General features: G+C 41.5%; 1 protein-coding gene across 1 annotated transcript in view; it reads left to right on the top strand.

The window, feature by feature from the left end:
- The window catches only part of PLB1 (phospholipase B1), a 123,751-nt gene that overhangs the window by 27,667 nt on the left and 80,179 nt on the right, over positions 1-15,905 (top strand). Inside the window, 3 exon segments of the mRNA XM_054021455.1 lie at positions 11,691-11,759; positions 12,277-12,357; positions 14,547-14,613. Coding sequence (XP_053877430.1) covers positions 11,691-11,759; positions 12,277-12,357; positions 14,547-14,613 — 217 coding nt within the window.

The following is a 15,905-nucleotide window of genomic DNA, read 5'->3' as shown; positions in this document are numbered from 1 at the left end:
AGGGTTCTGTCATTAGCAATACTGTGAGGAATGGGGGAAGCTGATGAAAGCTCCCTCATAGCTACCACCCTCAGACAGGTAGGGAAACTACCTTGTATTTAAAGGTGTAGTACAGAGTCCAGACTGACCTCTCCTTCCAGCTACAAAGCTATGTACACTGCAGTAAGCATTTTTAAAAGTCCCTGAGATGTCTTCCTTTCAACAACAGAGTCTCCTAAATATGGGGCAGGCACAAAGACACATAAGGGTACAGAAAAGTAAAGAAAAATCCCTTGCGTTGGTGAGCCTGGCTTCTCTCACAGGGTCACAGCTCAGCTACACAGAACTCCATTCAGGAGAATGCATCCGGGTCTTGGCCTGGCCTTCCAGTTCCTAAACTGATGTTATAACATTACAGCACTGAGCATAATGGGATCCTAATCCGTGACTGGGGCTCCTACGTACCACAGCAGTACAAATAATATACCGTTTTGCCAAAATGTTCCTATTTTGAGTTGGATGGTTGGTCTGGAGGCTCCTCCATTTCTGCTTCAAGGCTTGCATTGGATCCAGGATAGACAGACTCGCTCCTAACAGCTGCGGAAGGCTGAAAATGTCTCTCTGAGGACTGGTGCTTCAAAGAAACATAGACACTCCTAACCCCAGAGCATAAGAGCCAAAAGGCAATTTGCATTCACAAACTTTGTGCATGTAATTGAATGTAGGCAGAGCTCTAGATACTTCCACCTCCAACTAGGTAAGTGAGTGCAAATCAATGAGTGATAGGGACAGAGCACTCTGATTTGTGACTGACTGGTTAATTTAACTGGAGGCAAAATTTCAGACTTTTTTTTTTTTTTGCACCAGTCTAAAGTGAAATCTGGTCCCAGTGTTTTGAAAATGCTCCCTTTAGTGTATTTGCTGTTTTAGATGTATCTACTCTGTCACCAGAATTTCAGTTTAAGGCATTTCCCCCCTTTTTATTTAGAAATTTGCCTCTTCCTTCAAAATTTTCTAAGGTTATTGTTTCCCTGGTGATGCCAGCAGCCGCATTTCAACACACACACACACATATATTTTAAAAGGATTAAATTAAAGTAAATAAATAAATGGTGGTTAGTGGAGCTATATTAAAGAAAACCACAGGGAGTTTAGTTTTTTCATCTTTTTTTTTTTGTCTTGGAGGAGCAGATATTCATGAATGAACCAGATGCTGGCATCTAAAATTTAAAATGTTGTAGAATTTTTATTTTTTTTTTAACTAAGGGCTGGGGGAAAGCCAACAGATGCAGAGGAGCACACGGTTCAGGTAGAGACATCCCCTAGGGATGAATTTATTAAATGGGGAGCTCTATAGCTTAGTAAAAAGGATAGGAAAGAAGTTGGTAAAGTACAGGTAGGAACTAGTGAAGAACAGTCAAACATAAGAGTCCCATTTAAATATAACACATGAAGGCAAGCAACTGAATATTGACAAAATGTACAAGTGCTTATATACAAAGACTAGAAGTCTAAATACTAAGATGGGTGAACTAGCGTGCTTGGCATTAAAGAACAATATTGATATAACAGGCATTGTGGAAACTTGGTGGAATGAGGATAATCAGTGGGACATGGTACTACCAGGTTGCAATATATATGAGAATGACAGTAGGTCATGCTGGTAGGGGAGTGGCACTATATGTGAAACAAAACCTAAGTAAAAATCTTAAATCAAACTGTACAATAGAATCTCTATGGATAGAAATTCGATGCTGGAACAATAAGAGTATAGAAGTAGGAATTTATACTGACCACCTGCCCAGCATGGTGACTGTAAAATGCTCAGGGCGATTAGAGAGGGTACAAAGGCAGAAAATGCAATAATAATGGGGGATTTCAATTATCCCCACATATTGACAGGGTATGTATAACCTAAGGAAGGGATGCAGAGATAAAATTTCTGGACACCATAAATGAATACTTCTTGAGCAGCTTATCATGGGTGCAACAAGGGGAGAGGCAATATCTTAACAGAGGCTCAAACTAACTGTATACCACAAACAAACAAAACAAAGACCCCCCCCCCCCCAAAAAAATGCAGCATAGCTAAACAGCAGAGTACAAGAGGCAGTTAGAAGCAAAAAAGCAACCTTCAACAATAGAAAAGAGTATAGATTCTGGCAAGCTTAGTGTAAAAGTATAATTAGGTAGGCCAAGATGGGTGAACTAGAGTGCCTAGTATTAAATGAGGATATTGATATAATAGGCATCACAGAAACCTGGTGGAATGAGGATAATCAATGGGACTCAGTAATACCAGGCTACAAAATATATCGGAAGGTCAGAACAGGTTGTGCTGGTAGGGGAGTGGCACTATATGTGAAAGAAAGCGTAGAATCAAATGAAGTAAAAAACTAAATTGTACTATAGAATCTCTATGGATAGTAATTCCATGCTTGAAGAATAATATAGCAGTAGGGATATATTACAAACCACCTGACCAGGATGGTGTTAGTGACTCTGAAATATTCAGGGAGATTAGAGAGACTATTAAAATAAAAAACTCAATAATAATAAATAATGGGGGATTTCAACTATCCCCATATTGACTGGGTACATATAATCTCAGGAAGGGATGCTGAGAAAGTTTGACACCTTAAATGACTGCTTCTTGGAGCAGCTAGTCCTGGAACCCACGAGAGGCGAGGCAATTCTTGATTTAGTCCTAAGTGGAGCACAGGATCAGGTCCAAGAGGTGAATATAGTTGGACCGCTTGGTAATAGTGACCATAATATAATTAAATTTAACATCCCTGTGGCGGGGAAAACTCCACATTGGCCCAACACTGTAGCATTTAATTTCAGAAAGGGGAACTACACAAAAATGAGGAGGTTAGTGAAACAGAAATTAAAAGGTACAGTAGCAAAAGTAAAATCCCTGCAAGCTGCATGGAAACTTTTTAAAGACACTATAATAGAGGCTCAACTTAAATGTATACCCCAATTTTAAAAAACATAGTAAGAGAACCAAAAGAGAGCCACTGTGGTTAAACAACAAAGTAAAAGAAGCAGTGAGAGGCGAAACGGCATCCTTTAAAAAGTGGAAGATAAATCCTAATGAGGAAAATAAGCAGTCATGGGATAAGAGGGAAGGTTCTCTCATGGATTGGTAACTGGTTAAAAGACAGGAAACAATAGACAGAGGTCTATTAAAATCATGAGTGGTATAGAGAAAGTAAATAAGGAACTGTTATTTATTCCTTTTCATAATACAAGAACAAAGGGCCACCAAATGAAATTAATAGGTAGCAGGTTTATTAGTGGAGATATCTTATCTCCTAGAACTGGAAGGGACCTTGAAAGGTCATCAAGTCCAGCCCCCTGCCTTCACTAGCAGGACCAAGTACTGATTTTGCCCTAGATCCCTAAGTGGCCCCCTCAAAGATTGAACTCACTACCCTGGGTTTAGCAGGCTAATGCTCAAACCACTGAGCTATCCCTCCCACCAAAGAAAGTATTTTTTCACGCAACGCACTGTCAACCTCTGGAACTCCTTGCCAGAGGGTGTTGTGAAGGCAGATACTATAACGCGGTTCAAAAGGGAGCTAGATACATTCATGGAAGATAGGTTCATCAATGGCTATTAGCCAGGATGGGCAGGAATGGTGTCCCTAGCCTCTGTTTGCCAGAAGCTGGGATTGGGTGACAGGGCAGGGATCACTTGATGATAACCTGTATGTTCATTCCCTTTGGGGCACCTGCCATTGGCCACTGTTAGAGGACAGGATACTGGGCTTGATGGACCTTTGGTCTGACCCAGTATGGCCATTCTTATGTTCTTAAGAGAATTTGAAGAACAACTAGCTTAGGACTCAAATTAACAGTAAATTTGTTTTAAGTACATCAGAAACAGGAAGCCTGCCAAACAATCAATGGGGCCAATGGATGATCAAGGTGCTAAAGGAGCACTCAAAGAAGAAAAGGCTGTTGGGGAGAAGCTAAATGAATTCTTTGCATTGGTCTTCTCTGTAGAGGATATAGGGGAGATTCCCATTCCTAAGCCATTCTTTTTAGGTAACAAATCTGAGGAACTGTCCCAGATTGAGGTGTCAATAGAGGAGGTTTTTGAATAAATTCATAAATTAAACAATAACTAACAAGGTCCAGATGGTATTCACCCAAGAGTTCTGAAGGAACTCAAATATGAAATTGCAAATCTAACTATGGTATGTAACCTATAGCTTAAATCAGCCTCTGTACCAAATTATACCATTTTTAAAAAAAAGACTCCAGAGGTGATCCTGAGAATTACAGCCAATAAACCTAATTTCAGTACCAGGCTAATTGGTTGAAACTATAGTAAAGAACAGAATTATCAGACACATAGATGAACATGATATGTTGGTGAACAGTCAAAATGGCATTTGTAAAGGGAAATCATGCCTCATCAGTCTACTAGAATTTTTTGAGGGAGTCAACAACCGTGTGGACATGGGGGATACAATGTACTTGGACTTTCAGAAAGCCTTTGACAAGGTCCCTCATCAAAGGCTCTGAAGCAAAATAAGTCATGGGATAAGAGGGAAGGTCCTCTCATGGATTAGTAACTGGTTAAAAGACAGGAAACAAAAGGTAGGAATATATGGTCAGTTTTCACAATGGAGAGAGGGCTGGGTCCCCCAAGATTCTGTACTGATACTTGTGCAATTCAAAATACTCATAAAATGATCTGAACAAGGGGGTGAACAGTGAGGTGGCAAAATGTGCAGATAGTTAAGTCCAAAGCTGACTGCAAAGAGTTACAAAGGGATCTCACTAAACTGGATGACTGAACGACTAAAGACAGATGAAATTCAATGTTGATAAATGCAAAGTAGTGCACTTTCAAAAAAAATAATACCAAGTACACATACAAAATAATAGGGGCTAAATTAGCTGTTCCTACTCATGAAAACATCATCAGGGATAGTGCTCTGAGAACACCCACTCAATGTGCAGCAGCTCTCATCAAAGCTAACAGAATTTTAGGAACCAGTAGCAAAAGGATAGATAATAAAACAGAAATATCATAATGCCACTATATAAATCCATGGTATGTCCACACCGTGAATGCAGTTCTGGTCAGCCCATCTCAAAAACAATATATTAGAATTGGCAGTGGTGCAGAGAAGGTGCAACAAAAATGATTAGGGGTATGGAACAGCTTCCATATGAGGAGAGATTAAAAAGATTGGTATTATTCTGCTTAAAATAGAGACGACTAAGGGGCTATATGATAGATGGTTTTGAGCAAGTGAATAGGGCAGTGTTATTTATTCCCACACGTAACACAAGAACTAAAGGTTCATGAAGGATAGGTTCACCAATGGCTATTAGCCAAGAGGGTCAGGGATGCTACCCCATGCTTTGGGATTCCCTAAACCTCCAACTGCCAGAAGCTGGGCGTGAAATACAGATCACTGGAAACTGCCCTATTCTGTGCTTTCCCTCTGAAGCATTTGGCATCAGCCACTGTCAGAGACAGGGCTAGATGGACCATTGGTCTGACCTAGTATGGCTGTTTTTATGTTCTTATTTATCAAAGAATCTGCAGTTCTCATTTTAGGGCAGGGTGACGCAGCTAAAAACAAAATCCAGTGAGCAGTTCAATAAACACAATTTAAGAATAAATCCTTGCAGATCTTTAGTTTTAATTTCTGTCACTTACTGGCAGCTGGAGGGTTAAAAACTAATTGTAATTAAGGCTAAGTTTTTGTCATGGTTATTTTTAGTAAAAGTCACGGACCAGTCACGGGCAGTAAAAAAAATTCATGGAAGCCATGACCGGTCCCTGACTTTTACTAAAAATATCCCTGACAAAAGGGGTTGGTGGGTTCAACACCCATTGCTGCTGGGGCTTCTGGGTCCCCCACTGCTGCAGTGCGTGGGAGCTCTGGGGTTCCCCTGCCCACAGGGCAGCTGGGCAGCTGCAGGGGGTCCTCCCTCCACCCACTGTAGCTAGGCATTGCGAGGAGTCCCCCTGCCCACCACAGCTGGAGAGCTGTGGGGTCCCCCTGCCAGCTATACAAATATGAAAGGGAGCTGCGGGGGACAGGGGGCTGGCTGGGAGCTCCAGTCCCGGGGCAGAAAATGTCACGGAGAGCAATGGAAGTCACAGATTCCGTGACCTCCATGACATAATCATAGCTTTAATCGTTATCAAGGCTGTAACCTTGGAACAAAAGGGCTGCCTCTGTTATCCATGAACACTCATTTGGATAACGTCAAAGTTCATGTCTCAACTCTTCTTTTACTGCAAGGCAGATGCCATGATAAGATATGTCGTGCTCCTCTGTCATTGTGTTTGGCTCAGTTCCACTAGCTAAATTAATACGAGGAGGACTGGAAGCCAATTTTAGCACTGTCATGCAGTCTGCCTGTGAGATCAGGCAAGTCACTTAACTTACCTGTGCCTCAGGTTCTCCCACCTATAAACCAGGGCTGGAGATACTTGCTTAACTTGCACAGATATTACAAGCACTAATTAAATGATTTGTAAAACATCTGAAGACAGAAAACACTTCCTAAACTAAATATTTTTGAATGGGTTTAAGTGAAAAACTACAGAGGTAATTCACACAAATATGAAAGAGTTAAGGCAAAAATCTGCCTTTCCATCTGCTAAGCACAGTTTTTTTTTTCCATGAAATTTCTATGAAAGTCATTTTTTCCCACTGGATGCAAATAATGAGTTTACTTGAGGGGGAGGGAGCTAAATTTGCCAATTTTTGCCACCAAAAATTACACTTTGCTAACAGAAGGTGGAAACATTTTGTCTGGGATCAGCTTGGCCAATGTTTTAAGGATCCTAGATTTCATTGGCAAACTGCATCAGGTAGGGAAGCTGTGACCGTCCACGCCCCTAAGGTTGCGAGCAGCATGGACTATCCGCCACCTTCTGTCAAATAGCCCTTCAGTCCAGGGCAGTATGGCCTAGTGACCAGAGTCTGACATCCCCTTTTCCTCAAGGAGACGTGGCCTGACGGCAGGAGTCTGTAACACAGCCCTCAGGTGGAGGGTAGCATGGCCTAGTGGCCAGTGTCCCAGAAGCAACCCTTGGGTGGAGGGTAGCATGGCCTAGCGGCCAGCATCCATGTCATTGGGGTGCAACAGCCCCAGTAGGGGGGCCACAACTCAGGGCCCTAACAGTAGCATAGTGCTTTTCCACCAACTCAGCAGGGGGTTCCAACTGAAACACGCTGAGTTTCCCTGGGGGGGGGGGGGGAGGGGGCAGAAGATACCGCTCTGTCACCCTCCCGGGGTCCCTTCCTACCAGGCTCTCCATTGGGGTCTCCCAGGAGTCATCGGGTCCTTGGTACTCAGCAGATTCGGTCATCCCCTGGGTCTCCTCCAACCACCAGGCCGTAGACGGTGTCTCTTCCCGGTGCAGCCAACAGCTGTGGCTGGTCCACCACAGGGGTTTCCCCAGCAGGTCCTTCTCCTACAGGCTCCAGCCCAGAATGAGCTGGTCTCCCTCCCTTTATACTCCTATAGCACTTGGAGCATGCCCAGTCTGCCCAGGGAGGCGGGACTTCTGCTGCCAGTCCCTGGGGCTTAATTTCTTCCGGGCTAAGGCGGGGGAGCCTGGCCCCGCCACACAAGCCATCGGAGATTCTTACTAGCTTCTTAAAGTAGAATCCACCTTCATACCCCTCATCCCCACCCCACATCTTTACTGGACTATGCAGCTAGCATTTCAGCCACTAAAATTAGAGACCTGGATTAGAACTTTGTCATTCCTGGGTTCATGTGCTCATTTCATGTAGCCTATTAAGCCTCCCTTCCCTCCAGTCTTTCCAAATCCCAGCTCTCCAGATTCCAGTGTGTGCAGAATGTCACACGCTGCCTTCTTTCTCACACGTATTGTACAAAGAAGTGTGACATCCCCATCCCCATCCTGAAACAACTCTACTGCCTCCCCATTCATTGCAGGGTCCAGTACAAAACTACACTCCAGGGGTGAAATCCTGGCTCCACTGACGTCAATTTATCCCCATATGTTCCAAGCATTTCATGGATGTGTACGCCAGTCTACCTTGTCCTCTAGCTCCCGCTCAAATCCCTGCCCTCACCTAGCATCAAACTCCAGTGTCTGCCTTCACACAGTAATCTGGTACCTATTGGTGGGAGAGCCTTCTTCTCTGCAACTCTGGCCATTGGAACAGCCTCTCTGTATCACTCTGCTTCGATGAGACTCCATATAAATTCACATCTCTTCTGAATACATATCCTTTATTTGGACTACACCTCTTAACATTCCCCTCTTCTATACTTTATTCTTGTCACTTTAATTCTGGAGACATTTTGAGAAACTTGTGTGTGTGGCAGACGTTAAGCAAAATGAAGTTGTACTGTCAAAGATGGGCCTTTTCAGGATTTGCTGTTGGCTTCTTATATTTTTGGAGATGCCATTTGAGTCGATGAACTGACCTAAGGTGAGAAAAATACTTAGTTCAATTTTGCTTTTTGTTTGGATGCTTCCCTATCTGTTCGTCTCCATGCCTCTCCTCTTTCAACACTGAAATCTCTTAGGAAAGCTGGAGGTTCTCAGAAAGGCATCTCTCTAGGTAGGCTTTGTTATCTGCAATCTCTTTGATGGTTGCCTACAATTGCATAAGACTAGATGACAGGTAAGAATCTTTGGAGTTTAAAAGGCACGGAAGATTTCTTTATCTGATCAGCATCTCTGACAAGGGGAAGCTCTTATTCTCATCAGAATAACATCCAGTGATATCTGCTAAAAAACAAACCCACTGCAGTGGGAGCTGATACGAGATATAAATCATGGCCAGTGTGGCAGTAAATACTCAGCAGAGTGGGAAGAAGCCCATTTTTTGTCTCCAAAATGCTCTGCTCCTTCCATTTGATGTGTGAATTCCAGGTGCCCTGTAGATGTTTTACAAAATGCTTAATTGCTGGTTGGGAGCAAGGTTCCAACAAACTTTATATATTTAAGAAAGTGGTTTGTTAAAAATTGGCAGGTGGTTGGGAAAAGCTGTGAGTAGTTATTTGTATATTTAGTCCACCATCACATCACCATGCTGATATCTACAATGGACAGTTTGATTAATTTGGGTAAATGCTTTGCAGCATTATCTCCGGAAATATATCTAGGTGCTAAGTGCCTTTCATTTGTATTAAAGAATTTAGACAAGAATTTAGACAATTTACTCTTGTTTTCAGCTATGATTCATGTAACAAAATAGACCATGAAAAGTCCAGCCCTATAAGATAGGGAAAACCAAGTCAGGAAGACAAGAACCCTAACTGGGTAGTGACCACAGAGGGATTTGTACTATGCATCATCCTCTATATACTCATTAAATGTTTTACTTTCATTTTGGGAACATAGGAATTGCCCAACTGGATCAGACCAGTGGTCCGTTTAGTCTTTACAGTGGCCAGTAATAGAAAATTCAGGGGAAGGTGAAAAATTCTGTGGTGGACCAAATAGAATAACCTGCCCATGGGATAAATACCTTTCTGTCTCCTATCAGTTAGGGATTAGTTTATGTCCTAAAGTGTGAAGGTTTATATCCTTTCTAATATTTTTAAAATCTTGTCTAATGTAACTGTGGCTCTTCTCATTATCCATACAAATGTCTAATCCTTTCTTGAAATCTACTAGCCTCATGGTCATAAGACTGTGACCATGTGTTCCACAGGCTATGGTGCATAAAAATAACATTTCGTTTGATCAGTTTAATTAAATGGCCACTCATTCTTGCTTATGAGAGATTAAGGTGGGAGCTCCCAAATTACTTTTTCTCTACCATTCATTATGGTCTACATTTCAGTCATGTTCCTTCCGATTCCTTGCCTTTCTAAACTACACTCCTTTCCAAATGCTTCTCCAACAGAAGTCTCTAAGCATTTGTATCCCCTGTCTGTGAACCCTTTGTCTTGTTTCCTTTTAGATGGAATGACCAAAATTGCACATTCCAGGCGAGAATGTAACAATGACTTATATAATAGCATTCTAATATTTTCAGTGTTTTCTATTCCATTCCTTATGCACCCTTGCTTTTCTGACCATGGTTGTATATTGAGCAAAGACTTTCCTTGAGTGATCTACAATGGTGCCCAAGTTTCTTTATTGAGTATTTACAGTTAATTTAAAACCCAGCAAGGAGTAAGAGTAGTCCAATTATTCCTTCCAATATTTGTCTTGCATTTGTCAATATTCAGTTTCATCAGCTGCCATAATGTTGCATTAATAGTTGTCCCATCTTGTGGGAAGAGAAACAGGGGTGGTAAAAAAACCAGTCCTGTATCCAGCCTTGAGGTGCAACACATAAGCCCAGTTCACTTGAGATAAAAGAGCAAATCCATTAGCTGTGATAATAGCCAGCTTGTAATTCTGTGGGCTCTGTTCCCCAGAAGGATGGTGCACGTGCACTAAGGCATTGTATTACACTTCTGTGACTCTTTATCACAAAGTAGGATCACAGGGAGTGATTAAAAATATCAACCAAACCAGAATGAAAGAATCAGGGTGGTACTGTTGCTCTGTCAGCGTTAAGATTGTGTTTCATTTTGTACTTAAAGTGGAGAGTTCAAGCTCTTTTTTTTTTTTACGTGAAAAAATGTATCTGCCCAAATTTTCAGCACATAATCAATCTCTCAGTAAAGCTTGAATTTTCTGAGCAGTTTCAAGAAAATCAGTTAATTAGTCTGAGCTCCAATCAATTAAAAATTAGCCCCCAAAAAAGGTTCACATTTTGAGTCTTGTGATTTTTCTGGGCTTGTGACAGGAGGTACCAGGCTTTCTCTGCCCCTTGCTGGAGGCGTTGCCTCCCTGACACACTCTCCCAACAGAAGGGTGTCACTGTGGAAAAAGAGCCAGTGAGCTTGCACCTCCAAGCACAGCTTAGAGAAGCCACTCAGGCTCTTGTACTGGTTGAGTCAACAAACTTGGTTTTCCAGGGGCTAAAGGGGGAGAGAAGAGGAAGTAGCCAATCAGGGCTACTAGATGAGATAAGAAGTCTTGCCTGATTCTTCTGAGGGTGAATTCTGGTTGGAGCTGGGACAAGAGAAGAGTTCCCTGAACCTAGCCCAAAGAACCCAGGCCTGCGTCAGGGCTAAACAATCCAAACTGCAGTTAAAGTGGGCAATAAACTGGTGGTAGTGGTAGTGGAGTTTGAAAATCCTAGAGGCCCTTTTGAGTTGAATTTCAATCAATTGATATATGACTAGCAAGGGGTGTTGGACAAGAGGCTTTGCTCCTGGTGAACTTTGACAAGGCCCCTTAAAAGCTATTCACTGTAGAAAGCCATCCTCCCTAAACGAATGAAGTGTGATTTTTTTTCCAGAATATAAGGTAGATGGGGGTGGGGGGAAACCGGGGAAAGTGACTGTTAACGTTAGTGGGGAGATTGGGGAAGGGGGTTGGAAGGCTGGCATCCCTACTGGGGCAGAGTTAAGGTGGTGGTGCTAGCTCTAGTGGGGAAATATGGCATCTCCAGGTGGAGGAGTAAGAAGTTGGTCATATGAGATGCCTTAACTTTTCATTTCCTTGCTTTTGTGGTTTTATGTTATGCATAGAGCCACCTTAAGTCACACACAACACTGTGTTTTTGTGTACTGGTATATGTTAGAGATGGGCCTGCAGTGAAACTCTAGATCCTAACACACCTGATTTATGGCTGCATCCCTCGAGTATAAGACACTTGTGTTCTGTTCTCTTCTAGATGGAACCAGTTGGGCAGAAGGAACATTATCATTATACAGAGATGCTTCAGGCCCAGTGCCCATCTCAGGTATGAGGCTTTCTTTTTAATGTGGGATTTTAACTGCTTCTTACAGAATTTCCAAGTTATCTAACTGTTTATACAGATGTGTGTCTGTTTTAAGAGACTACTGCTCATTCCTAAATGTGTGGGGACACACTTCCTGAGTCTGCTCACAAAGCTTTAGGTTACAAATGGCCTCTAAGCTGCTTTAACTATTTTGTATTCTTAAAATGCTGAACCACTGAGGATGTTTGCCTGAAAACTGGACCTCTTGGCAGCATGTAGTTAAACCACCTTGCCACACTGGATCTTTCATACTGGTTCAGATGCTGGGTGCATCTTATCTGAAATGAATAAAGTGAATTATTCTTTAAAGGGAGAGAACTGTCTGTATTTGGATCAATTTCAGCAGAAAAGTGGAGTCCCACACAGAGTGAAGAACTTGGACCAACGGTGACTTGTCTGATCTGAAAGTGACCAATTGTCTTCAGCAGCAGCTGATTGTCTTTCTGTTATGGCCATTAAATGTATCTTATCTCTGCAGGAGTATCCATATTTGTTCACATACAGAAATAGTAACTACTCATCTTCCCCTCGGACATCACAGCCTGAAGCCCTGTCTCAGGTACAAACAGCCTTGGCATAGCATATAAGTTAATACATGACTACCCTGGATGGGTGGGACTGGATCGGTGGGGTTGGTACAAGAGTGTTGTTGTCTCATGAACAGTATTACATGGGGACAACTGTGAATCCAAAGCCTGAGACTCTTTGCTTCCATGCTGTGAATGGTTGAGGACTAAAAAACTTATATTGCTGCCACATTCTTACCTACCTGGATTTTGTGTAGTATGGGCCAAATTGTCTTCGGTCAGCAGTGAAGACTGAAGACAAGGCCTCAGGCTAAAAATGGTGTGTTTTTTATCTTAAGGTAACTAACATGGATGAGCTACCCCGAAGTAAAATCACAGTGAAGGCAAGACAAGTTAGGTTTATTGCAAGATAAAGTAGGCAAGGTCAACCTCAAGCTAACTTTGTTGAGTTTAAATTGTGGTCCAACTGAGTTGCCTTGTCTTCACTGTGTTTTTACCTCGGGATAGCTCACTCGTATTAGTTATCCTGAGGTAAAAAAAAAAAAAAAAAAAAGAACCTTTCTGGCCTTGAAGACAAGGCTGAAGTGCAGGGATGTTGGGCAATGTAATGTTACTACAGTGCTGAACATTGCAAAGGTGATATTATCTATTGTCATGAGTAAGAGTTCAGTGTGCATCATGGACCAGCACTCCTAGTGACCCATGTGAGACGTGGGCTGGTATTGCTTGTCCTAGGTCTGATTCTCATCTCATTTACTTTAGTGTAACGCCACAGATTTCATTAATTACTCCTGACTTACACCTGCATAAGGGATGACAGTATTGGGCCAGTCACTTTTCAGGGTGTGAGGAGATGAGAAGGAACAGTATGGCATGAAGAAAAGGAGACCTAGAAGACAAGGATTGGAGAGTCATAAGGCCAAAGTTCTCCCACTCAAACCAGATAACTCCCCACTTTGTCACTGTATTGGAGAGATATAGAACACACCCATGTGGGGTCTTGTCCCAAGGGAATACTCACACCTAGATCCCCAGGGTCAATCTAGAAGTTACACCCTGCTGAGTGGGTGGCGGGATCCAGAAGAACCCAGGCCTGTCCATCAAAAACTGTAAGGAGATTGGCACTAAAGGAGGTAACCAGATGGATAGGGGGCACTACACAAGTTAAGCAATATAATTGTTTAAATAAATGTTAATCAATTTATTTTATCCTCCTAGTTAGCAAAAAGAAGCACAAAATTCACAATAAAGGATATATTTAGTTTCAAATCAACATGTTTTAATGGTTATCAATCAATGAGGATCCATCTTTCTTTAAGAAAATAGTTAAAAAGTACAAATGCAAAACATGATTAGAAATCAATGATTTAAATCAAATGTTCCTGCTTGTTGATTTGAATCATTATTAAAATTGGTGATATAAAAAAACTAGGATAAAAAAATCAAGGGGGATTAAATTTAGGACTCTCACCGTCAAAAGAACAAGCCCCTACCATTTGAGACGAAGGAACAATTCCATTAGCTATGATTAAGTAGCAGGCTTTTAATTTTATGGGCACCACCCACCAGAAGAGTGGTGTACACACACGAAGTCATTCTATAACACTTCTGTGACTTTGCCATTAAATAGGATTACAGCGCAGGAGTGAATACAAATAACAAACAAGACAAAATGAAAAAATCATGGTGGTGCCATTGCACCACCAAAGTTAAGGTTGCTTTTAGTTTTGCACTTCCAGGGGGAGTTCTAGTGTGTGACTATGGGTGTTGATTATCTACGTTGGATGAAGGTTTCTGATACCCTGAGAGAGGGATCGGTGATAAATGACCTGGTAGGAAGACCAAGCCTTCAAAAGAAGAAGGGGACCCCCTGGACATCCAGAGGAAGCACTCGAGAGGTGGAAACTTGGCTTAGTCATGCCCAATTGTTAGGAGATGCTCTAACCAGTGGGTCATCCCCTAACAGAAGCAAATCAGTTTTGAAGAGAGCCAAATATATAACTTGCCAAATATAACAAATATATAACTTGCCAAAAGCATAAGCCACCAGATGTGCCTATTTGTGTGCAATAATTAAATGGTGTGGAATTCAGTTTCACTTTAGGAAATTCAGGAAGATCTCAGTTTGTTTTTATATATAAATCCCTAGGGACACCAAACATTTATCACTGTCAGTCCGTAAAAGGCCTCATATAATGTCTCATACTGTGTGTACTTCCAGGAAAGGAGCTATGGGACAAGCATTCCCTGTTTTGATCGAAATCCCTCTAATACGGTTCCTGTTTCAGGTACAGATTTTTTTTTTAATCTTTATTGGAGAGCTGTTTCAATTGATCTTAAAGGGACACTGTCAACTAGTTTTGCGCGAAATGTAACTTTTTTTAAAGTATTAATTGATTTCATTAATGTAAAAAATATTTCAGTAATAAAAGACGCAGCTTTAGGTGGCTATTTAAAAATTCCCCTGTGGTGTTTATAAAGCCACATACACAGAATTGGCCTTAAGTATAGGTGAACTACAAAGTAAAACTGGCAAAAGGCAGAAAATGAAGCTAACCAGTCTGCCCAAGTACTAGTATGTGCAATTATAATAAATCTCTACGTCTTTAGCCCCATACAGTCAATGATCTCAAAGCGCTCTATGAACAGTAATGATTTAGGCCTCCTAGCATGCCAATGAGTCAGTGGACTCTGATTATCCCCACTGGACAGATGGGGAAACTGAGGGACAGATAGCAGCCATAATGTCGCACAGGATAAGGAAGTGAAGGAGCACCTAGGTCTCTAACAACCCAGCTTAACTGCAAATGCCACCACCTTCTCCAAAAATTTAAAAATAAAACAGTAAAAATGATGAAAAAAATTAGATATTTAGTGTTGTTTCAGTTTAAACAGCCTAAGGTCAAGGAAACATGTTGAAACATTTTATTTTTTATAGTTCTTATCCCTTTACTTACAGGTAGCTTTCTCAGAGGTAGATGTGAATTACTGACAGATGCTTCCGGTATCACAGTTTTCTCTGACCTTAGCCTTTAATGTGTTCTCGAGAGCTCCCCTGCAGACAAAGAACAGAAATGGATCATTGCAGACTCCTAGTACAGCACCTGCTTTGCCATAGTGGGAGTTCTTTAGATAAGACTGAAAGACTTTTCAGTCAAATTCTGGTTAAATTATCTGATTGGCTTAATATCAATCAGGTTTGTATCTAAGTTGGATGTATTCTTCCCAATTAAGTCACTGTTTACTAATCACACTGAATGGTCCATTCTGTAAAATACCTTGGAGTCATCTGCCTACCTATAATTGTGGATGGTAGTGCTGTCTAACAGTTAGTTCTGCTGATCGTGGGCCAGAGAAATGGGAGTTTAATTTCCCCTATGTTCAAAACCAACAGTGCTTTCAGGAACCTGTAATGTTATTCTGCAATTCAGAATTTACAGCTGTGATCTATTTTGTTCCTTTGGCAATTAAAATTTTATGTGCTCTTTTTTCAGTATAGTATCTTATAATGGATAACTTTTCTACATAAAGGTTCATTACTAAAGAAATAAATTCAAAAAGAGGCCAGTCATAGACGCAG

Source organism: Malaclemys terrapin, chromosome 3 (genome assembly GCF_027887155.1).
Source record: "Malaclemys terrapin pileata isolate rMalTer1 chromosome 3, rMalTer1.hap1, whole genome shotgun sequence".
NCBI lineage: Eukaryota > Metazoa > Chordata > Testudines > Emydidae > Malaclemys > Malaclemys terrapin.
Note: the sequence above shows the minus strand (reverse complement) of the source record. Positions and strands in the feature narration are given on the sequence as shown.